We start from the raw sequence: 26,739 nt of genomic DNA, 5'->3' as shown, positions 1-26,739 counted from the left end.
CATCATCGAAGAAGTACGGTTCAAGGTAATTATTAACTGCAATTGTTAGTAGCACAGGGGAAACGTGGTACGATCGTCTGATTTGATTTTATGAATAGCTTGAAAGAAAAAAAATATGTATATGCTCCTTACGTAAAGACGATGCAGCTTCTCTATTCACATCTCACGTACAATCTCAAACCTGACTATACGTTACCGTACAACACCTGCCGGCTATAAACGTAATGCGTGTTTTCGATGGAGGAACTAAGTTTCCACGAAAGAAAAGGAATATTTATCAAAATTGTGAAATTCAAGGCACATTATCGATTCCTCCTCATTCTTTAATCAAGATTACACTTCTCATTCGGGAGTGAGTTATCAATCTCTCTCAAAACAACTAACATTACAATATTTTTCACTTCAAGTACTTGATATAAAATTCTCCTATTATACTTGATTATACAAATTAAAATTAATTCGAACAGGGACCTAGAATTAGAAATTCAAAGTACCCTAACTTCGTGTATTTGATTCAGCTCAAATTTTAATCAACCAGAATGGTCGCAGAGAGCAAAATCAGCGTAAAAAAGAATTTTTTCAGAGTTATCACTTTCACTTTTGTGAGATACAAATAGCGCAACAATTGTAAATGCTAGCACGTCGCGCATACGCCGAATACCCCTTTGCTCGGTTCCAACGACAAAAGAGAACAAACATTAATCTCCGTTTGCTGTTTGAACCTACAAAAAGGCTTTAAGGAACCCTTTAGTACGTTCGTGTCTTGTATGAAACATAAAATGGTTTTCAAGGAATAATTTCAACGACGCAACTTTGGAACTTGAAAACTACAAAACCAAGCATGAAAGAGGCTTTTTTGCGTGTCCATACGTATATGTATAAGCACATCCATTTACTTAATACTATGAATGGTGAAGAATGGTATAAAAACGAACAAGTTTCATTGCTACGAAAACGAAGATAAGACATACGATTTCTCGAATATCATACAATGACAATAGTAACAATTATTGTGTTACGAAGAAGCGGAAATAAAAACCTTCCACGATTATTCATGCTATTTAGACATGCTTACATCCATTGACTGATTATTTTTCTACAATTTCTACCAAAAAATGTTAATTTTAAATCCACGAGTTTAACAAAGTAATTGTTATCAACAGAACAGATGTTCAAGCTCATAAATCAGGAAAATGTTTGGAAAAAAAGGTACCGAGTGAAACGGACGAATAACTGTGCAGAACGCATGCAATGAACGAGACGAGACTAGAATGCATCGAAGGATTTTCCGTTTCGTCCGAACAACTGGCGATGTCGCCATTCCAATAATTATTTCAGGAAACTGCGGTCGTTTTACGCTTGAAAAACTGCCTAAATCGATCGGAATAAGCACCGGGATTTGTACACCGCGAGACGGACGACGATCGTCTGGCCATAACGCAAAATATTTCGACTGTTCGTTTGGCACTGCCGTCTCAGACCGACGGCAGTTTCCATCGAATAAAAGGACCCAATGTAACCCCTAACTATTCATCATCTACTATATTGGAGGACGATAAAAAGAGAACATCGTACATGCATTATTAGCGATACATGCGTTATTTGCCATTTATGTGCATCAACGTGTTTCATACAGTAAAAAATAAAGTGCGTCCACGTATTGCAATCTCTGGACTTAAGTCGAAAATATCTGGCTACATTTTTATTTCGAAAAAATACGGCTTTCAACGAGGTAACCAAGAGAACAGACTATTTCCCTAATTGTTGGACTTATATATATATTGCTTTCTTCGTACTGTTCACATCCGATGGAGTTTCACGAAATATTCCCATAAACATTTATTTCGAGAGACATCTCTCAGGAAGTAATTACACTAGATAACTGACAATTTACGTGTACCAAAATTACGTGGTATGCGAGATCTTCGTTTGATAAAGTCACCTATCGACAGAGGATGTGCTCGAACGCCATACAAAAAGCATATATCTTCGATAAAAATTCGTCGTTACCGATAATGCGGGCGATCGTTAAGTCATACCGACAGAGGGGCGTGCGACAACGCAGAATGCCCGCGAACGCGTTGGAAAATACGAAAGAAATCGATGATCGATACATCGGAGGCGTCGTTCGACGAAAGATTATGCTGGTACGTATCATTGCGAAGAAAGCAATGACCGATTTCATTGAGATAGCGAGGAACGAGTGTTTTCGTTAGATATCGTAATAGGATCGATATCTTCCGCGTTTGTATGTCTGCTGAGAAATTTCATGCTAACTTTTGTCATTATCTAAAATGGGGGTAGAAACTCGTGTGAGCAACGCCTGCGAATCGAGTACGGATAAATATTAACTGCTAGAAGCTTCTTCGATTTTTAATACACGGATTAATTGAGATTCGATTTTGTGGTTTCGCGATTAACAGAAATCTTATCGTGCGATGCATTGAAAAGAATATTCTGAGCAACAACTAAATCGAAAATACTAACGAGTAACACTATAAGATTCCTTTCTGTTCAGAACCAAACTATTAACAATTATCAAATACCTTTCCGTAAATTATATAACTAAGTTACACTTAGAAACTAAATGTTTATGTAGATATGAAATATCATAGATAACAATGCATTAGAAATGCATTAAAATTCTAGCGTTGATCATCCACTATAAAAAGGCGCGAAATCAAGATATCACGTGATCCACCTCTAATTATTGTTTCGCGAAGCAGCCAATCTATAATGCACTAAAATAATCGAAAACATTTGAAGTTATTCCGTCACGCTACGATAATTGTAATTTAGTAAAACATTGAACGATATGGATAAAATTTCGATCATTAAACGTTGTTCGTATCGACAATTTTTAGATGTAAATCACTGTTTATACTTGAAAACAGGAAATACGATTGGAAGCGTGGATGCGTCAACTCGCAGTAGACATGTATTGTTACTGAAATATGTTATTCACCTGCAATTAAGCAGAACTCCACTGTGACGACTATGCGGACGCTATGAAAAGACAGATTCCGGTCATCCTGGAGGGAAATCTCCAAGAAAGAAAAGTATCCGTTCAGAAAATCATGCTCATCCGGAAATATGAGATCGTAATAATGGAGCCGTCGGATGTCACTCCTGTTACGATTCTCCCTTTAACTGAGACGCACCACCGTAATCACTTGTTTGTTCACTATTCACTATGCAACGTCGAGTCTCACCTGAAGACACGCGAAAGAAAAACGATGGTAACAGTAAATAAAGTACGTGAAACTTCCGCACAACATTAACTCCGAAACAAAGAGCTTGGTTCGCGACTATCCGCGGAGCACACGAATCGTTAAGAGACAGACAACAAGGAAGATGTCCGTTTTCGCTGATCAAACGCGTTTCGACTGGCTCTTGATAACAAAAACGTAATTCACTCGAATAACATAAATATTTATGGGTACAGATCTTCGTTTGGCCTGGCGTTCTTCTCTTGAAAGAAGCTACTGGAATTGCGACCGTGACAAGCTACATTTTCAACGGATATTTCGAAATACTCGACGGAGTACAATTTCTACAGTTCCTTAGGATTTCTCAGTCCGTATCGGTCGATGTACGCTCATTTCGGAGCAACAATTCTCTCAAATTTCAAATAACGAGAAACGCGAAGTTAACCTTCTCTAACTCGATACTGAAGATCGATCAATGGATTTATAGGGTGGACAAAACTGGTTGTACAACGACAGTCAAAACAGAGCCCGTAAACTTGCACGCTTCTGTTATATTCCCTTTAATGCGGGCGCCGGCCGGCTTAAAGCTGTACAATTTAACAAACCGTATGTTTCTTCTTGTATCCAAACGGTGATACGAGAATATTTCGGACACGTACAACGATTCACTTCCCATCCGAGAAACGTATATGCAAAAACACTATTTCGAACGTCCGATACACCTGTATTTTGTCGCGCGGAGTGTCGTCGACGCGTTCACGGTTCGTTCGATCACTCACTGGGAAAATTTTCACTGGACGACATTAAATCGTGTAAGTGGGACAACAGACAGCACGTTCCACGATGTAACGTGTATACATATGTCACGATTTAATCGACGAGCAAGTAATTCTCTTCGCTTCCGGTAAAAAGAGATCCACCCGTAACGCGAAACATTGTAACATGCTTACCACCGAACGGTTAAATGGTGACTGCGACTGGCGGGGTTCGATGCCGTCGCCCCCACTACCGTGCTCGACACTAACTAAAGGAACGCCTAGAAAGGTGGTGGACACGTCGACATCCACGCCCACTGCCACGCCCTCCGCTTCGTACACACCTCCTTAGGCCGCGCCTCTTTTTTTCGGGGCTTTATAAAAACTCCCTCGAAACGCATGGGTGCAACTTGAATATTTTCCCGCGGTTTTTCGAACTGCAACATACTCTGCAACAATCGCGCGTTAAATACCCGACAGCACGGTTATTATTAATCAGGTAAAAGTGGAACGACACGAATTAAAATGAAACAATTGCGTGAAATATTCCAACGAATAAATGACGCGTACAACTTGAAATACAGAGATAACTTCGGAAATAATGGATGTACATACAAATAAGTAATGTTTTATCAACGTTCGATATGGACACATCGAGTTACAGATAAATTTTCCGCGCGATAAACACATTTTACGCATCGCACGTTTGACATTTCTTTGGCATTTTTATTCAGTGAATCAAGAAACGTAAACGTGATGTAGCATTTGTCGTGTTTACGAACTCGGCATTACTGAACGTATAAAAAGCATAAATGGGTAGAAGATTACCGATATCGAACTCTATAGTGTCCAATTTTAATACAGTTTCTGAATTACATACTCAAACGATGTTATCGCTCAATGAGATATCTGTACAAGATGTTATATAAGTTTAATAAAAGCGCATAAACAATACTTTTTTCTGCTTAAACCACTTCGACTTATTGTTATAGTTTGTACGACCTAGTGGTTGTTAACAAATATATATAACGAAATTGCAATCTTGAATACTTCGAAGACAAAATGAACAACTTGTTATACGAAGTAGCAAGTATTTCTCTTCTACTTTTTCTACACAACATGCGGTAAGTATCTGTATATCTAAATAGCACATGAATATTGGAACGAATGAGCGGTCTATGATAAAATTGCATAAGACTTGTACAGACGTAAACTGATTTTGAACCTTTTCATTAGACGCGAACAAACTGTACGATAACTGTAATAATATTATACTGATTTTTCAAATAAAATCTTAAAACATGTTATACAGATACCTATGTACAAGATGTCCATTACATATAGTATCACGCTACATCAAAGTAGTCCAAGTTTATTAAGTCGTGCCATATGAAAACCGTATTTTCGGATTACAGTAAATAGTATGTCTCCGCAGTAAATAATAGTCTCTTATTAGTGTAACGTTTTGATCAAAGTACTCACTTCTACATTTCGGATATACCAATAACGGAAAAGTGCTAAAAGTAAACGTACATACAACGATATGTTACCTATCGCAACGCATCTAACCACTTATACATACAATACTTACGCTCTATTTTATAATAAATATTTTGTTACCACATAGGTACACGTGAAACGCTAATACAGAACAACCTCTCGATTCGTCGAAACGGTAATCATTATCGAATCAATCGCATATCTCTCGTTCAACCGATAGCCAACGAATGTAACCATTCTTTCGTTATACGTCCAATAATTCCCTCGCTCGATGAAAAGTCTCGCTAGCACTTAACGAAAAATAAGGGAGGAGCGATGATGGAAAACTAAAATCGTAGGAAAGAATGGTCATCCGATTACCTGGGAGTGCGTGCGCGTCATCGTCAGTATGGCGCTTCACCGTACGTCCCCGTGGCGCCACGATTGCCTTGAACTTCCGTCCTGCCCCACGAGGCGACCCGAACTCCCTCCTGCATCGGTACACACCAGAGAAGCGAATGGTGCCGTTTTATGCGGTTTTTGCTGACAGTGATGCGGTACCACCCGGTACAAGTTGGTTCTGGATGCCGCTCCGCCTACCGACACCATCGCAATCACACATACCTGCTTTGCGCATGCGCGGTATACAAGAGGCCCCCTATATGACGCGTATTCGAATTACCCTCCGCCATCTTTCCACCAGCCGGAATCAGCGGTAGAACTCAACGTAACTCTTCTCCCTTTGCCTTTCTCTCTCTCTCTCTCTCTCTCTCTCTCTCACTCTCTCGCTCGTATTAGCGCTACCTCGCTTCCACGGGTCTCCTCTCTCTCTCAGTCTACCTTTCATTTCTCACCTCTAGCTCCATCCCGCATATACCGCCTCTCTCTTTCTCTCTCCTATTCGTTCCTCCTAAAGCAGCTATTGTGTGCAGCGTCTATCGTTGACATAGTGCACCGTGGGAAATGCGTTACCAGAGGAGCTACCAAAATGGCGACTAACTTTTGCCCCCTATTGAGATTTAATACGGACTTGAATGTTACAATGAAATTCGATGCTTTACAGTTAAACAGTAACTTATATAGCTGCAAATAGCTGCAGCCAGGAACTTACGCGTCTACCGTGAAAATAATGTTAATACATACATGTAATCCTATATGAATCGACAATAAAAAATAAACTTGTATGCAGTATGTTAGGTGTTTTGTAATTTGCTTACGTTAATGTATGAATTAATTTAAGTAAAACGATTTATCTTATAAGTATAAATATCACGACGTGATTAGTAAAAAATAAAAAACTTATTTCCATTCATTAATTTGCAAAGTTATTTTCTTGCATTTAGATATGTCTGCAAATATATCTAAATAAGTTATTGTAAAATAACTGATTTTACAGTGACGAAGACATAGAAAATCTTCTGCAAACTTTACAACAGATTTTTAATTTGATGAACATATTCAATTTGCTTTATTGGTGATTGCTTTTTGAAGTAAAATGCATAATTAAATATACTTTTTGTGAATACTTTTAACAAAATAAATTCGATGCAAAATTTATATTAGTTATAAATATTTACTATTTTTCTACCCAATACTACAAAAGCAATTACAACTTAGTAAAAGTTACTGTAATAAAATGAAATGGAACCATATACTATATATATATATATTTTATTACAAAATAATAATGCAAATTTCAGACGTTTCGTGTATATACACCTGGTATCGAACTGAACACCTACAGGTTTCAAGTCCGATAATGTTCTGATGGAACTCTTTAGTAAAGGTAAAAAACCTGCCATAAATCTGTGTTTTTTTGCTTACAATTTACTATTCTAATATTTTATATTAAAGTACATTTTAATTATAATAGTTGCATGACGAATAAAATACATTTTAGTTGTAATAAAGTAGTTTACTATTTATATTTACTACTTCCAGTATTATTTATATTCTACAGGTGATTTATCATAAATGCAATTCATTCTCTACGACACCAGCATTTCTAAAGCTGTGTTCCGCAAACAATCGTTAACTGTTCCGTTAAAAATTATATACTTGTTTCATTTAATTATATTCGTATGAATTTTTTTTGTAAAATTGCGAACTGAAACGTTTCTTTCATACGTATGATATAAAAATTGGAATAGTTTATTTTGTTTATTTAATATATTTGTGTTATCATTTATTGTAACTAAAAATATCATAAATTTTGACTAAATTGACTAGCGTTTCTAAAAATTTTAGAATTCGAAAAGTGTTCGGTAATAGTAGAATTAGCGAAACACTGTTTCCTATCACTGTAAGTACTTTAGAATGACTGCTGCAATTCTATTGCGGTACAAAGTACCATTCATCACAGTATCAATATAATGCGCAGTTTAATATCCACATTTCTTAGATTTATATGTAATCGCTACTAGATCAGTTATTAGTATACATATGTTAACCTAAGTTTTTCATCAAAGCTAAATTCCTTTGGATATTGAAACTTACTGTATACAAAAATTACACCTATATTTCTAGTATTATTAATTGTAGTATATAAATGTTCTGAATTGTGTTACAGCAGAAGGGAACATGCAACATGCTATGTTAAAATGGAACAATGTACCAACACAAGTAATTACAGAAGGTCGATGGGTAGAAGAAGGCCTTTCGCAATATGGTAAAAGGGATGTGGTAGTTCTTATTCCAGGCAACCCTGGTGTTGCAGAATTTTATGAGGGATTTATAAGAACTATAAAATCAAGACTTCCCAGTGAAACACCAATTTGGGTTGTAGGACATGCGGGTCATGTACAACCTCCAAGTAATTTAGCAATTACCATGCCTAGTGATTCAACTTGGAGTGAAAATTATAGTCTGACGGCACAATTGCAACATAAGGTTCTATTTCTATTTTTTAAATTTTGTTTCTCTATATAGAAAACTTTAAATAATTTGTGTAATTTCACTGTAGAAAGATTTTATAAAGCAATATATACCGGAGGATGCAAAGCTGCATCTTATTGGGCATTCGATAGGAGCTTGGATGATTTTAAACTTATTGAAAGACGATTCTATTGCTAAAAAAGTAACAAAATGTTACCTTCTATTTCCAACCATAGAAAATATGACTGCAACTCCTAATGGATGGTACTTTACCAAAGTTGTAAGTTTTTATGGTATAATAAGTTTTATTTAATAATGAATAAATGCCATTCAATCTATAATTTATATTACTTTCAGATATCACAGCTGGCAGTTTTCATACTTTTCATTTTTTGGATCTTTTCGTGTTTGCCATCATTTTTACAAGTTTTTCTTATCACTATACTCAGACCAATTCATAACATACCAGGAAAATATAATAGAGCACTGCTTCAAGTACTAAATCCTAACAGCATGAAAAATATGATTAAAATGGCAACAGAAGAAATGAAACAAGTGAAAGAAAGAGATGATGACATAATTTCAAAATATGCAGATAAACTATGGTTCTATTATGGTAATTGTGACGGTTGGGTACCAATAAAATTTTACCATGATTTAAAATCTAAAAATCCTAATATCAATGCAGAACTCTGTAAACATGGTTATCAGCATGCTTTTGTTTTGCGATATGAGAAACAAATGGGAAAAATAGTTGGAGACCTAATAAGTGACAATATACTATAATATTAAGTAGCAATTCTTATTTTAGTTTCAATGAATTATTTCATATGTATTTATACTTTGAGTGATTTACTTTCATATCAGTATATTAATATAACATAACAGTTATGAGTATTACATGTGGTGGTTGGTATATACTAAATTAGCAAGAAAATAAAAAATTGTATTTCAATTACTACTAATCATATTAGTACACAAAAGCAATTGAAAATAGTAGATGTGCATATATTTATTTACCTTTATTGACTATACTTAAATGATAGATATGCATCTAAGTTAATAAAATGAAGAAATAAAAATATTTTAATACAAACATATGGAGTAAAAACAGTTCCTTCAATCTAATATAGATTTATCCATTGCACTAACATAATTCAGTATTAAAAAGTCTAAATGCACTGAAATCATTTTTCCGACTATTTAGAATTAACCGCCAATATTTCCGGTTAAGTTTCGACTTCCTTCGACTATAATCGACTGACGTAGGCGACGATGCTGACATCTTCTGAGTCATATCGATACCCAAATAAATCTATATTTATAGCAGTCTGCAACTTGCGGTTTAACGTTATACATTTCGAACTGCTCTGTCTCCATTTTCGTACAATATTTTGAATATTTGGTTTTTTTTGAAGTTACAATTGTGTGAGTAGAAATTGAAGCACTAACAATAAACTTAAAATGTCGCGTGTTACCATCCTGCTGTTACTTCTTTGTTTCAATGCTGGACTATCCTATGGTGAGTGCAAGATTTCGGTGTGATGATTGTAGTAATAAATAATAATTGATCCACTACGATTTTCAAGATTTAATCCGCTATATTATTATAATCATCTCTTATTGGTAATGAAATTTATTACATTAGTGGCACAAGTTGAGTCATAACCTGCACACCTCAAATAACCATAAGATATAGTGATAGTAGATCAAGTATCCTAAGATATTATCACATTTCCCACTTGAAACTGTACAACTTCTACATTTAATAATTTATCTATTAAATGGATTGTTTATAAGTTATTTAAAATGTACAAGTTACATGATAATTACATGATTAATTAGAGTGGAATGTTTATAAAAACAAGCGGCCATCGATTTCATGCTGACTCACACAATAGCCTCACGAACGCGTAGATATATATAGTTATACACAATTCATTGCAGTGGATAATGATATTCATTTGCAAATATCTCAAAAACTATACAATATGTAAAAAAATTTCCGAAATCTAAGAGAACATTAGCTTTTAAAATAATTAACAATCATTCTTTTACTAATATTAACAACACATTCAGATTGTAATTGTTCATGTTTGTGGTAATTAGACACTTATCTGAGTCTATTTCCTTTCGATATAATAAATCTAATTGTAGTTTGATTATATTTTGAGTTAGCCAATTTACATATCTAAATTCAACGGTTGAAACATCAGAACGGAAGCTGCTATCAGCAACAACTTTCTATATATATGTAATATATGTACATACCACTCATGCTATCATTTCGAGTATCACTAACTCTGAGAATATTAAGATAACTCGAATTACTGTCATATAATAGATAACAATTAAACTCAACGAATTGATTTATTCGATAGTGTAAGATAATATTTGATCAATATTGTATAATTAATAATTCGCTAATAAATTTTTACTTATGATTTTCATGAGTATTACTTGAATCAATGAAGGATGTATAAAGTTACAACCAGGTGATCCAGTGATAATGATGTAAAATTATGACACTGAATACTTATAAAAATCATAGTAATTCGAGTCATCTCAACATTTTCGTAGAATTAATGATATTCGCAATCAGAATTATCAGTATTAATCCACGATTGTATATGGTTCATTGACTTCAGTGTGTACGAACATTGTACGTACTTATACAGCCGTTGTTGATATCACCAGTTTCCGCTCTTGCATTTTAATCGTTTATTATTTATTTATAACTGTGATTAAATACAATTTTGGATATCTCCTAAACAAACATGTGAATAAGTGATTACGTAACTATTTTGTGAAACATTAATGTTTTAAAATGAGATTAATTATATTTTTAGGCACAGAGTGCGCATTTGGAAACAAGAACATTTTATCGAGACTAATCGATTCGTGTCCGGGATTGTTGGATTCTGCAGATAAATCTTACTGTTGTCACGATATTGAAAATGGTGCCGTATATTGTTGTGACTACGCGGAATTTGTATTTAAAACATCATGGTAAATAATTGAAATTTCTATTTCGATTAAAAATAAATCTCCGCCCTTCTCGTTTTTCTCTTATTCAGTCCTCAACATTCTATATAGAATATACAATAATGTATAAATCTGAAGGTACGAATCTACTAACAAGTAACTTGCTATTTTTTTTTGTCAGAGCGATTTATAAAAGTATACGCATTCTCTGTAATAATTTGTAGGAGCAATCTCTGAACGTTTTTCTGAACAATTGTCGAAGTTATTCACTCTTACTCAAAGTACAAAATACGGATTATTTCGTCTTACAGCCAGCAGTTTTTTAATAAATAAACGCTTCTGCCTGGATGCAGACAGTTGCGGTTCAAGATTACTGTCCGGCATAAAGGAAGCAAGCGTCACAAAACCATATCACTTTCTGAAAGTAGTTATCACGAATAGATTCCAGTTACAGGCCGTTCTTTCAAGCATGCTTTTGCACATCACAAGAATCGCTCTTGCAAAACATCGCAATTCATTTGTTAGTGAGTAATCGCACCTTACTATGTTCGGATCGGATCGTATTAAGGGTAACATGATCGAAATACATATTTCTTCACTATTTTTATGTATATGTGTTTCCTATTTATCGCATGTTAATTTTACGTACAGAATGCATTCGATATTTTCATCACTTCTATAAAGGAGAGCGCTCCTTTCTTTATATTTATTTGCAAAACAGAATATCTCATAATATTGGGATATTTCAATGATTGCAACTGTTTTGCATATAATTATATTAGTTTATGTAGTATCTTTTTTTTTTTGTAATTAGTAGAAAATTAATCATTGAATTATTTAATTACAGGATCCTCCTCATAGTGATTGTTACAGTTGTCATTTTGGTACTTATGTTATTGCTTTGCATACTATGTTTGTGCTGCAGTTGCTGCCCATGGTATCGTAGACGTCATCGAGGAACCGTTTATGGAAGTAAGAATCTCTTTGTATAATATTCACATTCCGAAAATATTATTTCATATTATTTGACTCAATCCATGTACATAACATTTCTACATACATAATTCACATTTATTTCAATCTAATTTTCTCTCTCTCTCTCTCTCTCTATTTAATTAATCATATTGACGATATCATTAGTATAATTACAATTCACTTTTTTCATTATTCATTAATTCATGTAATTTTTAAATATATCTTGGATACTTATTTGTAGAGACAGTAGAAACCGAATATCTTTTGAACCATTTTCTAAAAAAGCACGAAACTTTTTTTTATCGTCGAGTTATTACTAATCACAAGATAAACGATTCATAAGAAATTTAATTTAATAATATAAAATAAGTTTATTATGCGCATAATGATTTGACCTATAATTGTTTTTAGGATCACCCATGATCTGAACCCATTCATCATATCTTCCAATCTCATGACACTACGTGTACTGTTTCCTATAATCGTATATCAGGGTACACGTGCCTTTTTAAAATATTCTCATGAGTAAAATTAAACTGCACACTTTTGCACAATTATATATGTCTGTAACGATAAAAGAAACTTTTCTAACGCACGATACTGCAATTACGCCAAAAGTATGCTATTCAAGAGATAATTCTAGAAGATGATTGGAGCAACAGTATGAAAAATTGCAGTATTCAACTTATGTCAAAGTCCAACGAAAGTCCAAGTTACTTAATTTTCTACTACTCAAGAATATATTTTTTATTTACGCAGCTATAACGTTATGCAATTACATTTCACGCTAAAAAGCATTAGAACTCGTGCCTAATCGTAGTAAATACTAAAAAAACTGTTATGACATTCGTGAATTCAAAATTATATACTCTAATTTGTACTTATTAAGAATCTCACATGACACGTCAGTAAAATAAAAGAATAGTCTTAAATATCCAAATAATTTAAAAAAAGAGAAAAGATTGCAATGAAACATTGTAACTCTCATAAAATAAAACAAGAAGCTATCAAACAAAACACTGCATACCAGGCATGTTAAGTGAACATTTAATTAATTATATTGCCAGAGTGTGCCAAATGATAATAATTTGGTTCGCGTAATAAACGTTCGCTAAAAATGACAAGTGTCCTAACGTTTTTTAGCGTTACCACATATTTCCACAATTTTTACGCGTTTACCTTGACCTCTTTGCATACCCAAGAATGATATTCAACTATAGCAGTAATACGATGACCTTCAAGATTCTGAAAGCTTGAAAAACATTCTAAGTAAGCAAAGAATAATCAACATTCCACTAAATACTCTTTTTATACAAAATGTTAGAAATATAATACATATTTTTGTTTTATTATTTTTTTTATTTCGATCATTTTTAGATAATAAAGGAATAATAAATATGTTACGTGAGTCATGTTTGTTTAATAAAAATGAACAACTGTTACTTATTTTAAACTTTACTTACGTGGAATGTATGTGTATGTAATGCATATAATGTACTGAGATATATTAATTGTTAAATGCAGCATTAAAAATGCAAGTATAAAGTCTATCCATTTACAGTCAAACCGCCTATAAGACGATAAATTCGTTCCGTATTATACCGAACCTATTTTCTCAAAGTGTACTCCGTCAGATATTTTTAACGACTTCATACAACAAAAATAAACAGTGAATAGTTTAATAAGACTAAAAAGTATAGATTTAAAAAATGCTAAGAACTTATTATCAATCAATTTAATAGTTATAACTGATCCTTTTTCTTTTACTAGATTGAAGGTTCTCATCACTTTAATTTGTAATTCTACCAAAATCGCTTAATATGAAGCAAGGCAGTTTTGCAATTCTCCTATTGTTCTACTACTCAATGATCCTATTCAGATTTCCCAACTTTAAACCTCTTCGTACATAATTTAAATTTTTATATATCTAAACCGTGTTCTCAACGTACCGTGTTATAGGAGGGTCGACTGTATTTGCAATTGCCATATTCTATTTTTGTCGGATTACATGTAATAAAGCGGCGAGATAACAGGCTTCCATCATTAGATACACTTGTATTTTTATACGCGTTCCTAAATTGATACGCACATACAGAATATAGCGATGATACTTATTTTTGTTTATGATTCAATAATTGATATATTAGAGATCGTTATTGAGTTTGTAAAGAAATATGTAAACTTAAGATAATATATACATATACTATTACTAACATATACATAAGCGCTTCCTATTGTATCGTTTCTATGTTGTAACGTTGTCTAATAAACATCTTGATGATCTTCCAATGTGCACATACATTTTCTACCCACACTGCCAAATTACGAGTGATGAAGTATAATATTTCAAAACTATAGTATTATATTAAGATGTGCAATATGTAAAAAGGAGGTTTCATAAATTCTTCATCAATTGACGTTAGCAAAAAAATGAAAACATCATTTTTATGCATGATCACACGAACACATGATCCAAGAAAAAATTAGTGGACAAATAAATGGAAGTATTTGATATTTAAATTATCCTTGATTTCTTCACCACCCCTCTCTATATTTTTAAAATCATTAGTGACCATACCCTTTTATAAAACTTGTAAAATTATTTGTTGTATTCAAGTTTCCCATTTATTTGTATATATATTCAAACATTCGTGAGTACTGTCTCTATAAATAAAATATTTTCTCAAATTAAGCCCAGTTCATGAAAATATTTGTTCCAGAAATACAAGCACCTACTGTGGTACGTATAATTCAATCATCCGTGACTGTCCCACAACCGAATCCACAGTACACGAACACTGCGTATGCCACAAGTTCAACAGGTGATTATTATAAAACATATGAGTATTGAACACGTTTGAGAAAATTTTAATTATTCTAATTGACCAGTTGAACAATCTATTTTAATAACAATTTGATAAGATGAAAGGTATTGAAAATTCAAATTTCGAACCAGCTGTTAAAATATAGTAAACGAATATTTACTATATCTTATATCATATTAAGAATATTTACTAATTTACTTTACTGTGCGCATCTATATAAATTAGTAATTCTTGTTCACTGATAATGTAGTTTAATTTAATTGCCATTACTGTCGTTGATAACTAAAAAGATACTTAAATTGACTCTTTCAGAAATATCCGACCCACCAACGTACTCTGAGGTCGCTTATGAAAAACAGGCACCGTATAATCCAAATTATGCATCCCCGGTTCAGAATAACGTTAAATAAAGTTACCATTCCATTCAAATTGTAATATAATCGTGTATTTCCGAAACGGTGCCAGTAATTTCACTCTACATTTGTAAGACCACTTCTATAAACAAACGTGTGCTTCCTCCTTTTTTCAAGTAACAAGCCACGGATTGCTCAGACAATTCTTATATTCAATTTAAATGGCTGAGTAAAAAGGGATAATATTTCAAAAACATCGAAAGTACTCTAACATTTTTAATCATTAATAATGATTTAATTCGCTTACTACTTTTGGATATAACTGGATATACATATTTAGTATCATATGCTACCCCTTTTTCACGTGTATTCGTTTTTAAAGTAGGATATACAATACTATCTCTCTTATATTATATTGTCCTTCTTCTACTCAACCGTTTTAATCGTCCCAAATACTCTAATATCGAACAGAAAATATATATTTGTTGAACTGAGATATGTGTTCAAAGATAGTATTTCTCTTTAGATAAATGTCTGGCACGTTCTTTTGGACAATTTTATAAGAATATGTTCAAAATGAAAAATTGTATAAGTTATATAAACTTTTTATCCATACTTTAATATTTAAATAAATAATTGCCATATCAATTTCGAGCGCGAGATGAAAATCCCTTTTATATTGGAAAAATTACTAGTAATCTAAAGAGCATATTAAAAAATAGTCAATTTGTAAAACTGTTGAAACCGAATTAATATCGATAGTATATTAGGTAAGCCAATAAAACACGTGATTTTAAAATTGAATAAACTCTTTTAATTATACATTTAACAAAAATATTAAACTATTGATTAGCAAATTGCTATGTTTTAAAGGTCTTTTTATCTTTTCTCTACTACACGTATCTTTTCTACGTATCTTTTATACACATCTTTTCTACTCGTTTTAAAAGCCAAAATATCATGTTTTCCATTGCCTAGCGTAATATTTCAAAAGCGATGTAGCAAAATAGCAATGAATATGCTTTGGTTGCAAATGGAATTTGTTCACCTATTACAAATGTTTCCAGCATCCCGTTTTAGTGGCTTATCCTCTATTATTAAAGCTCAAATAAATTAAAAATATACTAGAAAACTTTAGATTAATATAAAACGCAAGAACGTAATGTTTGGACTCGTATTTTTATGAAAGTTCCTATAATGTTTTTATGTTATTTATAACTAAGTGCGTTTTATAGTTTGTATTTTCCTATTTCTATTGAGCAATATCGACAGATCTAGATTTCTTTTCACTCGCCAAGTTACAGCAGAACATCGCTTATTTGTGAAATATTTCTTTAATCGATCAGTGTTTTCATTATCTGCAATTATACGATATTGCCGATATATGTATATGTATTAAAGCATATTCATAGAAATGTATTAAAATAATAATGAATAGTATTCTTGCAATGTATGATATGTTATTGAAATATAACTATAAAGTATAATTTTCAACTTAATGTTTCTATTCCAAAGTAATTTAAACGAAGCTAATCTATGGCAGCCATCAGCTCCAATTATTTGCTATATAATTTATAATTGTACCATATCACCGTATGATATAATTAATAATTATATATCAAATATTGTTTAGTGCCCAGGTCTCACCACGTGGAGGTTGCTGCGAATGGAGACCCACCCTAACCACGTCCCATCCACCCTCCTTTTATACGAGATATTACTGAATAAAACCTCCTTCCAATGTATGTTTGCAACATTTTTTGTTCTACAAACGTACAGTAGAAGGAGTTCTCTCTTTGCAAACAGTTCAAAGAGAAGAAAAGAAAAATTTAAACAAAGATAAAATAAAATGATTCCTACCTATCAACAAATATGAATATATTTCAACCTAACTATGTAAAACTCTGATGGAATACATGAGAATACCTCAATTCCTTTAAGTTGGAATTCCTTTGGAAACAAATACAGAGCAAATACATCATGGACCCATGTACAACAACACTAATAAAAAAGTACAAATGTACGTGATGAGAAACATGTACATGTCTAATGACAGAAAATATGGAATCAAAGTTTGTAAGGAAATTACTATGCAGAAGAGATTAACACCAAACGATTCCGATATGCAAAACAAAGTTGTAAACATTGGAATGCCTAATACAGACGAGCAAGTGGGATCACAACGAAAGAATATATCATAAAAGATTTCCTAAAAATTTTCTATAATCATACTTCCATCTACGTAACATCGTGTATCCGACATCGTACATTGTCCCATTGTCCTCTTCCTGAAATTCTAAATCTGCAACAAACTTATTTCATGGATTAATAGAAGCACATATTAAAAATATATGTTACACATAGAAACAAACAAAGAAAATATATATTAGATATAAAAACATCATAGAAATCATGTTAGACAACAGTAAATGAAATGGAATTATCTTTTCGTATCAAACAACTACATTATTCTGTAGTATTTCGTGACAAATGCTCAATCTGTATCACCATAGACAAAACAAGTACATATTCAATATCATTTTCTTAAAATTATGAATAAAATCTTCCGTCCCTGTAACAAAAAAGTTTATTAAACATAAAATAAAGAATGTATCAACAAAACGTGATCGCGGAGCAGCCACGTCACGACGTTTTTTATAAACCGCAACACTAACTTATCAAATATCAAATAGGGAATATCTGGAAACTAATCGCGGTAGGTGCGTTATCAAAAAACATTACGCGAGCAGCCACCTCAGGGTGCTTTCTATCATCGTTCGTAACACTAATCTATGCACCCATAATTTTAATACGCAACACTAATAAAAGGTTTTGAAACAGCGATCCTTTCAGGTGCAATGTTCCTGCATTGCAACGTAGCTTTTCTAGCTACACTGGAGACTCGTCTGCAGCAACATTTCCACAATGTCAGTGGAAGGTTTAGGCATTTTATATAGTCGCAACTCTACTCTGAAAATCGCGAAAATTCTAGATCGCAACGCTAAATGTAAAACTATTCATCAAAGCAAAATTAAAGAAATGAAAAACATTATATCTACATTCTAATACTCGTGTTACTTATAATCGCAACACTACAAAGTAAATAAGAAACATCAAGTTAATTATATAATTATCACAACTCTAAGATCAAATATATAATATAATTTATTCTCAAAACAATATTAACAAATTACAATTAAAAATCCAACAAACAATCGCGATCTTATATATCGCAACACTAAAGGAGCAATCGCGATTATCATTTCCACGCAACTCTAATTAAAATATCGCGATCTGGAATCATACGCAACTCTAATGCAAACCGTAGTTAATCATTCGCAACGCTAAAAATTAAGTTAAAACCGCGTTTTGCCCAAAAATCAGTGGGGCCAGTACTCTGCTGGCCAAGATACATAACAATATACTACTACACAAATACGAGCATAGTGAAAAGGTGGTAACAAACAATAACTTTGCATCGAGAGGGTTGCCTTCCTCTGAATGCATAGTCATTAGTAGTTGCCCTCTTCTCCGGGCCTCTTCGGCATATAGCCTCTTCTTTCTTCGGGCATGAAGCCCAGGACCCTGAAACTTATATCTAAGCTCGAGATTCCCTAATCACAAACCCATAAATGACTCAAAAAATGAATCAAAACATGAAACGAGAGACTTCTAAACACACGCAAGACGAGCAACGATTTAAGAAATCGTTGTCCGTGCAAACGTGCTAAATCTCGAGCAGAAAACGTTCGTTTCGTGCAAATCGCGACCGCGACCGCGGGGCGATTCGAATGATGGATCGAGTAAAGCCAATGGCGAACGGCATCCCCCGTTCGCGCCAGCTATACCGTCGATCATTCAAATCTGATTCCCTGAAACAGGTTGAACCACGCGAGAAAAAACGCGCCTGCCCGATCGGTGACTGTGGTCAACCTGCCCGGCCCTACCTACTTACTACTAGCAGACAAACATACCAGAAGTATACTACCTACCTACCTAGTCCTCCTATATTTAAAAATGGCAAAACATTCACACCAACACATTCATTCACCCCCGGAAATTCTCACTCAAACACCCGGGCGCAATAATCCTACACTAGAGAGAACGTCCCGGGACGCCTCCGACACCCGAGCTTGGCATACACCTTGCACACTCTAAGGGTACGTACCACTGCTGTAATCGACTGACGAAACTAGTGACCTTTGCGTACAATGCCAGTAAAGCGTTTTTATCTACATTTGAATATCTAAGGTAAAATTTAAAACATTGAAAAATCTGTATTTTTCATAAAACACAGAAAGATTATTGGAATTGGTACCAGTGTTGTAATTCAGAATAAATTCGGTACCATTTGTAGGCAATAGTAAAATGTCTCTATGGAAACGACGCAATTCCACGGCCTAACCACACATACACACACAACGTGGAAATTACGTCGTGCACGATACACTAGTACGTCAGCCGCGAAAAAAACATCTCATTAGTTATAATCATCGTGCCCTTTACCCTTCCCCCAACCAAGTAGCACCTGGGCACGTGAATGGGGTCCTGGCAATGAACACGGAAGGGGTTAAACCTGAAAATCCTGATCTAAATGTATAATAGTGATTAGTGTTTTGAATCTACTTTTTAATCAAGAGATGGTGACTCTACTTTATGTATCTGATACAAGTACTGATATTCTAAAACTTAAAACTCTATGCAATGCAATAATTAACTTTTTGGCAATTCAATTTCTCATTATAGTGTATAGAATCTAACGGAAAAGGAAGTTAATTGATGTAACTATAAGTTTTTCAAATTTGTACTAATTAATAAATAATTGTAATTATACAGTATAAAATGTCTCCTCAAGCGATCCCGTCATCAAAGCATATATTCTAAAGTATGAAAATAGTGTTCAAACTTGATGCTTCGATTTCGAAATCTACTCGTAAAATGCCTTCTTGCACATGTAATTTAACATAATTTCCGTAAACAAATAAATGGAATTTAATATGTCTCAATTTCCAATTATACTGAAACTTTTATTATATGAGAATTGGAAAATATACTATAGGATAATTTCCATCGTGTGATATCAAAATGAATATTAAATGATTAAAACATTTAATATTCTCAGAAAGTATAACCTGAATAACTGAGTCCTATTAAGTATAAAATAATACCAATAATGATACGCATCGTCATTATTGTATGATAATTATAACTGTTAATGAAACGAAGTCGAAGAACATTCGACTTCACCACTAAATACTGCTAGATTAAAGCAGTTATAATATTTACCATTCGTTCATATAAACATAGAAATTACATTTATAGAATACTATCATTAATAAGAATATTTCATTTATGCAAATATATAATTATATTATATTATTTATTTATTATATAAGAATATATTATTTAGTAATTATCAACATCGTTACTATTATAATAGGACCACTATTTATATTATTTAAAAACGCGAAGTGCAAGAAAGCCTAGTCTAATCTAATAAATAATAACCACAAAAATATGTTATCACTCATAGGTATAATTGTATACCTATGGTCACTATGCTCGTTAATAAAATTCTACGTAAATACAACCAGTCACCCGTGTCGCTTCGGACCTTTCGTCCTACAACATGATTGGGTAACCAGAGGGACTTGAAAGCATGCGACTCACCGACCGATGAGTAGAGTAGCTCACGTAGAAGTCATCAGAGATGTTGCTGCTGCCTCGAGGAAGTCGTCAAAGATGCTGCAAACACCTGGAAGAAATCATATTATCAATTAAAATTTATGTTCAGTATATTTGTTATGGATCAGTTAAGAAAAAATATTAAGAGATGTTGCTTACCTCCAGAGGGACATCCTGAACGTTATCATCTGGATAGAAGTGGTAGATGAATGGCAGAAGTAATAGCTGTAAAACTTTAAAAGGAACGAAATTATTAGGATTAGGTTCACAGAAGTTCTTATCGAAATCTATAATTTCATAATTAAATTAGAAAGGATAATTACATTTTTGGCTTCTGGAGCACAGCAAGATCCATTTCAAGCAGGCGGTGATATGACTCTAATACCCGAAATAAGTACCTCAAAAAATAAAAAAAAAAATAAAAGTCTAAAATCTACTATAATATTATAATCTACGAAGCAAACACTGACTCTATTCTCGCGTATGATTACTATGAAAAATTAGATATAATTATAATTAGAGCATCTGTGCTCTAAAAAAAATTAAAACTATTTTGCGTATCAAACACTGACTCTACCGACCGCATTGCGCGCGGTCACTAAAATTTTCTGGAAGAAAACAATTATTAATGGGGGAACAAAGGGTAGAAATAAATAATACACCATTTTTTTCTTCATATTATTTTTCATCTTCTGCAGATTGAGCATTTGTATACCTCTTTTTAATAATAAATTTAATATTACCAAATTTCCATAAATATATACCATTTCCCAATGACCCATTGCTGCATTAATCCTTGTGATGTTTATTTCTCTCATTTGGAAGATGTAATTAATTAATAATCTACACAGAACGAAACAAAACAATTTTTACAATAATGTATAATAATGCAAGCAATTATATTAAAATTGTACAATAATGAAACTCAAGTCACATGTCAAAAGTACAAACAATATGTAATGAAACTTAAATAAAATGTACAAACGAAAAGTAGACAAAGAAAATCCAGAAAACTAATTTACATTTATAACAATAATAATATAATTAACAAAGACTGGATATCACTTGAACAAAGAATTAATAAGAATAAAGTTGCTTACAGGATAACAACTGTAATACTACGCAGCCGATAAACAAGTGTACGACATACCTTAGAAGCAGCGAGACAGGTTCCGACAGGTACGGCGGAGCAACACACACTAATACGGCTGCCGTGTTACGCACGTTCTCCCCCACTCCGCGTCCATGGTGACGTCGTTGATCTTACTCTATAAAGGGAGAACTAAATTGAAATTTTCTTTCTATAATATAATATATACATACGAAAACACAATTTTCAACAAAAATTCAATTAACAATACAGTCAATAACACAGCATACACCAACTACCACCTTCGAAAAATTTATGTCCTTCTCTTTATTACATACACTTATATATCGCATACAATATATCGTTCTACTGTTCAAATAATGATTATTGTGAATATTATGACATATTTTATACTCAAATACTTGATTTTGTATCGTAAAAAGGAATGTGACGCAAAAAATCTCACAGATTCTCAAGGGCATATTCGCGCGTCTGTAGGATGAAATATTTCAACTCACATTTCTCCGAAGTTAGCTGCAAATTTCTGTCACGAATTAGCACAACGTGTTCTAACGGCTATATTTTCACTTTTTATTAACATTTCAACTATGCAGATACACTTTCTTCAACTTAAAAGTGAAAATTTAAAGCAGGAACGAAAAGAGACGCCACCTCCATGACAGCTCCGACTCGACTACGAGGAATTTGAAAGGTCGAACGTGATTGGTCGAAAATTTGCAGCTATATAATAACACATTATGGCCCTTTAGCAATTATTATTCGCATATATCTCGGAAAATATTAAATAATTTACGTAGAAAAGTATAAATATATTTCAATTAATTTAAAAATGTAAATTTAAAGCATGGACAAGTAGAGACGCCATCGTCATGATAGCTTGAACTATTCTGCAAGAAGTTTGAATTTCGACGATTTGGCGCGCTCGAAAATAATTAGTAAAAATTATTAAACAATTTTGTCATATTATAGCCTCTACAAATGCTACTGTAAACGAACGTATTTAGATTGAAGTGTAATGTTTAGATTAAAATATAATAAAATGGCAAGATTTTGAAAATTTTCGTCATAAAAGATGAAATTTCTTGTATTAAAGAAAACGTATCTTAACGAGAACAGATGTATCATTTTTACTTACTTAATTTTCGAAGTAATGTATTGGTTGCACACCCAATGACCCCTCGTACAGTTCGTACGATGATTGGAGAACACCAGACAACTTGAAGATTTGTTGAAAGCGAACGTCAGAACAGTTTGTTAAAATAAACTTGATACAGGTCTTCTCTATAGCAAGGACAATTAGACAATAAAGTTTATGCAAATAAAGTACCCTTTTATACTAAACTTGGGACCAGCTTCCAACCAATCAGGTTGCTCGCAGCATCAGTGCGGGGGTAGTTCCTATTCTTCGAATTCTGATTGGCCGCGAGCTGCACCAACAGATAGTATAAATAATGCGGTACGATAAATTTGATCATTCCTAATGAGGTCGAACTAGTGGACACATGTCAATAACAACAAGAAATTGAAAATGCATTTACTTCCTTTTTCTGTTGATATCACATATTTCTAGCAACGCTTTATGAAGAATAATGCAATGATTCTAAAAGTTCAAATTTAGGGAGAATATATCACTAGATATCCTTAATAATAGCATTCCGTAAACTACTCAGTATCAAAGAGAATAGAAGTAAAACATTCACCGAATGATAACACATGTTGCCACAAGTGAGACACAAAATGCACAAATTACGCCAACGTATTTTGATGTCACTAAGTAAATTTAACACAAAATAATTGCAATTAAGCGTAATTTAAGTAATAACGCGTAGTATGCGCATGTAATATGCACCTCGTCTGCGATAGTAATAACCAAATTTTGAATAAGTATTTCCCATGAAATTACAAATCTAAATTAAGTTAAAATGATATTTACACCAACTAGTTAGCAGCACAAAACTTAGTACTGTAAATAGAAAATCATTTTCCGATTATTCACGTTGGCAAGCAATCTTATTCTTAAGAAGGTGCTTTCTTGCATGCTAGGCACGTTGAAAACAGCGCGACAAAGCAACTAACCGAAAAGCTCTGATACTTCTTTACTATACTTTTAGTTAATGATTGATAGCTCTGTAAGGAAAATGGAAGAACGTATATCTGTTTAAGGTTAAGGTTACACAATATTGTTTTGTTAGCCGATTTGTTCATGATTCAATTGACTATTCCTGTAAGAAGGATATTAAGTGAATAATCCTACGTGAACTCATATGTAGAGAAGTGTTAAAGGCGGCACAACATTTGTTGCCAAGATGAGTAAGATGTACACAACCGCCAACTTCTCTGACAAGGAGTTAAAAGAAGAAGGAAATCGCCTTTTCAATCTACATAAATACGAGGATGCTTCGCACTGCTACACCAAAGCAATTGTGAGTGCCATTATCAATCTATGCAGGCAAGTTACGACATTGCATCTCATTCCTGCAGATTAAAAATCCAACCCAAGCGCTATATTTTACGAACCGAGCACTATGTAACCTGAAATTGAAACGATGGGAATCGTCCTGTCTAGACTGCAGACGTGCTCTCGATATCGACCCATGTTTGGTGAAAGGTCATTTTTTTCTGGGTCTAGCTCTTCTTGAAATGGAATTTTTCGATGAAGCTGTTAAACACTTACAGAGAGGTACATTTCATTTAGGAATTCCGTTGGCATTTATATTTTAAAATAACTTGTAAGGAAACTTAGAGATAAGATTTACAGTGGATTCCTCCTTATCGTGTTCAGTTTTAATCTAGTTCTCACAAGCTATTGCTATTACTATGGAGAAACTGATCGAATGAATGAATACATTTCCGAGAAGATTTTAAGAGAAAATAAAACAAACTCTCTTTGTTTAACTAAGTATCTGATCCTATAGACTTGGTAAGAAGGAGTCTGCTAAATACATTAATGTTACATCATTGTCATATAACTTTTATAAAAAAGAACATTCATTGTCATACCATTTTATTTGTTCGAAAAGTACCTCTAAGTTTCACTTCTTGTAAAGCATTTTTCGATGGAATTCATTATATCTTTATTAGTATTGTTTTTCATAATATACTAATTTTTTTTATTTACCTTTAAAGTAAATTGTGCTCTCTCATTTAAAAGCATTCTGTAACTGTATATTGTATATTCAATATTATTATATATCATATTGTAACGGTACAGAAATGCTTTGTGAATATTCTTTTTTATGGTATTCATGGTTTTTACGGCAATGTCAAATTTGTCCTTCACACTCTTATGCATACCTCACACAACAATGACATAGCTGTGGATTTGGCCAAGGAGCAAAAGTTAAACTATGGGGATGATATGACCAGCATTTTAAGGCAAGCACGAAAACGCCGTTTCCAATTGAGGGAAGAACAAAGAATTGCTCAGGATATCGAACTGCAGTCATATCTGAATCAATTGATAGTAGAAGATGCTGAACGAAATTTAGCTGTTCTAAAGGAACAAGAAGCAGCTAAAGACACAGATGATAAAACGGAAGGAGAAACTGCAGCTATCGAGTTTACAAGAAAAAGAGAAGAAATAGAAGAAAAGAGAGACATATGTATGGCACAGCTTAATGATTTATTCGCAAAAGTGGATGAAAGAAGAAGGGTGAGTTTAGAAATTGTTCTTAGGGTCCTTTGATCATGCTTAAATGAAACTAATTATTATGTATCCTTTGTGATTTTTATCAATATGTAAAATAGAAAAGAGAAGTACCTGATTATCTATGTGGAAAGATTAGTTTTGAAATTTTACAAGAACCTGTAATTACACCAAGTGGAATAACATACGAACGAAAAGATATTGAAGAACATTTGCAAAGGGTGGGACATTTTGATCCAGTTACTAGAGTTCGCTTAACTCAAGATCAGTTAATTCCTAACTTAGCAATGAAAGAGGTAGTAGATACATTTTTGCAAGAAAATGAGTGGGCATTATATTATTAATATGTAAAGTTAGGTTACTGCCTTATTTTTTTAATATAAATAATTGCATACGTATTATGATTATTTTTGAATCCTTTCAATTTACATAAATGTGCATATCATTACCTTGTGAACAGTAAATATAATATATATTTATATGAAATTTAATTCATTCTTTTTCTACTTCAATTCTATATATTTAGATTATTACTCAAATAATAATTGATCAATCAATCAATTGATCAATCACAAATAAACAATTGCTAATGAAAAGAATTTTATTTAGCCGATGAATTTTAAGTATGTATGTATGATAAATTGTATTAAAAATAGCATACAATACCTTCAAATAGGATGTTGATTAATATAGGTGATATAAAAGTGTCAAGATTGTAAATCTTTGTCTAATAAATAATAAATTTATTGTTTAATAAAGTATTTAAATATTTCCTAAGTATTTATATAGTTAGTAGGTAAATAGTATCTTTAATTCATAGTAACTATATCTGACATGTTACT

The 26,739-nt window shown here is 32.9% G+C and overlaps 4 protein-coding genes across 11 annotated transcripts in view; 3 read left to right on the top strand and 1 right to left on the bottom strand.

Moving 5' to 3' along the window:
• The window catches only part of Wge (BAH domain and coiled-coil containing protein winged eye), a 150,192-nt gene extending 146,024 nt beyond the window's left edge, over positions 1–4,168 (bottom strand). For all 7 annotated transcript variants that reach the window (XM_076907888.1, XM_076907893.1, XM_076907892.1 and 4 more), the window contains exon 1: positions 2,966–4,168. The gene's annotated coding sequence lies outside the window, so the exon portion shown is untranslated. The remainder of the gene's footprint in view (positions 1–2,965) is intronic.
• Positions 4,169–7,994: 3,826 nt separating this feature from the next.
• Sturkopf (lipid droplet associated hydrolase sturkopf) lies at positions 7,995–9,185 on the top strand. The gene is made up of 3 exons (XM_076907930.1): positions 7,995–8,332; positions 8,406–8,597; positions 8,675–9,185. Exons 1-3 carry the CDS (start codon positions 8,024–8,026, stop codon positions 9,101–9,103), a joined length of 930 nt encoding a protein of 309 aa, XP_076764045.1. The 5' UTR covers positions 7,995–8,023; the 3' UTR covers positions 9,104–9,185.
• A 456-nt stretch (positions 9,186–9,641) lies between these two features.
• Positions 9,642–15,643, top strand: LOC143431314 (uncharacterized). 2 transcript variants are annotated; one of them, XM_076907946.1, is made up of 5 exons: positions 9,642–9,839; positions 11,167–11,326; positions 12,150–12,284; positions 15,014–15,099; positions 15,415–15,643. In XM_076907946.1, exons 1-5 carry the CDS (start codon positions 9,782–9,784, stop codon positions 15,510–15,512), a joined length of 537 nt encoding a protein of 178 aa, XP_076764061.1. In that variant the 5' UTR covers positions 9,642–9,781; the 3' UTR covers positions 15,513–15,643. The 2 variants fall into 2 exon arrangements, with proteins under 2 accessions (XP_076764061.1, XP_076764060.1); XM_076907945.1 differs by having other exon boundaries at positions 9,643–9,839; positions 12,150–12,274; positions 14,998–15,099.
• An 8,629-nt stretch (positions 15,644–24,272) lies between these two features.
• On the top strand, positions 24,273–26,655 carry Stub1 (STIP1 homology and U-box containing protein 1). The gene is made up of 4 exons (XM_076907931.1): positions 24,273–24,674; positions 24,733–24,931; positions 25,566–25,903; positions 25,999–26,655. The coding sequence occupies exons 1-4, from the start codon at positions 24,558–24,560 to the stop codon at positions 26,239–26,241; spliced, it is 897 nt and encodes a 298-aa protein (XP_076764046.1). The 5' UTR covers positions 24,273–24,557; the 3' UTR covers positions 26,242–26,655.
• The last annotated feature ends 84 nt before the right edge of the window (positions 26,656–26,739 follow it).

The sequence above is a fragment of the Xylocopa sonorina genome, chromosome 17 (genome assembly GCF_050948175.1).
Source record: "Xylocopa sonorina isolate GNS202 chromosome 17, iyXylSono1_principal, whole genome shotgun sequence".
NCBI lineage: Eukaryota > Metazoa > Arthropoda > Insecta > Hymenoptera > Apidae > Xylocopa > Xylocopa sonorina.
Note: the sequence above shows the minus strand (reverse complement) of the source record. Positions and strands in the feature narration are given on the sequence as shown.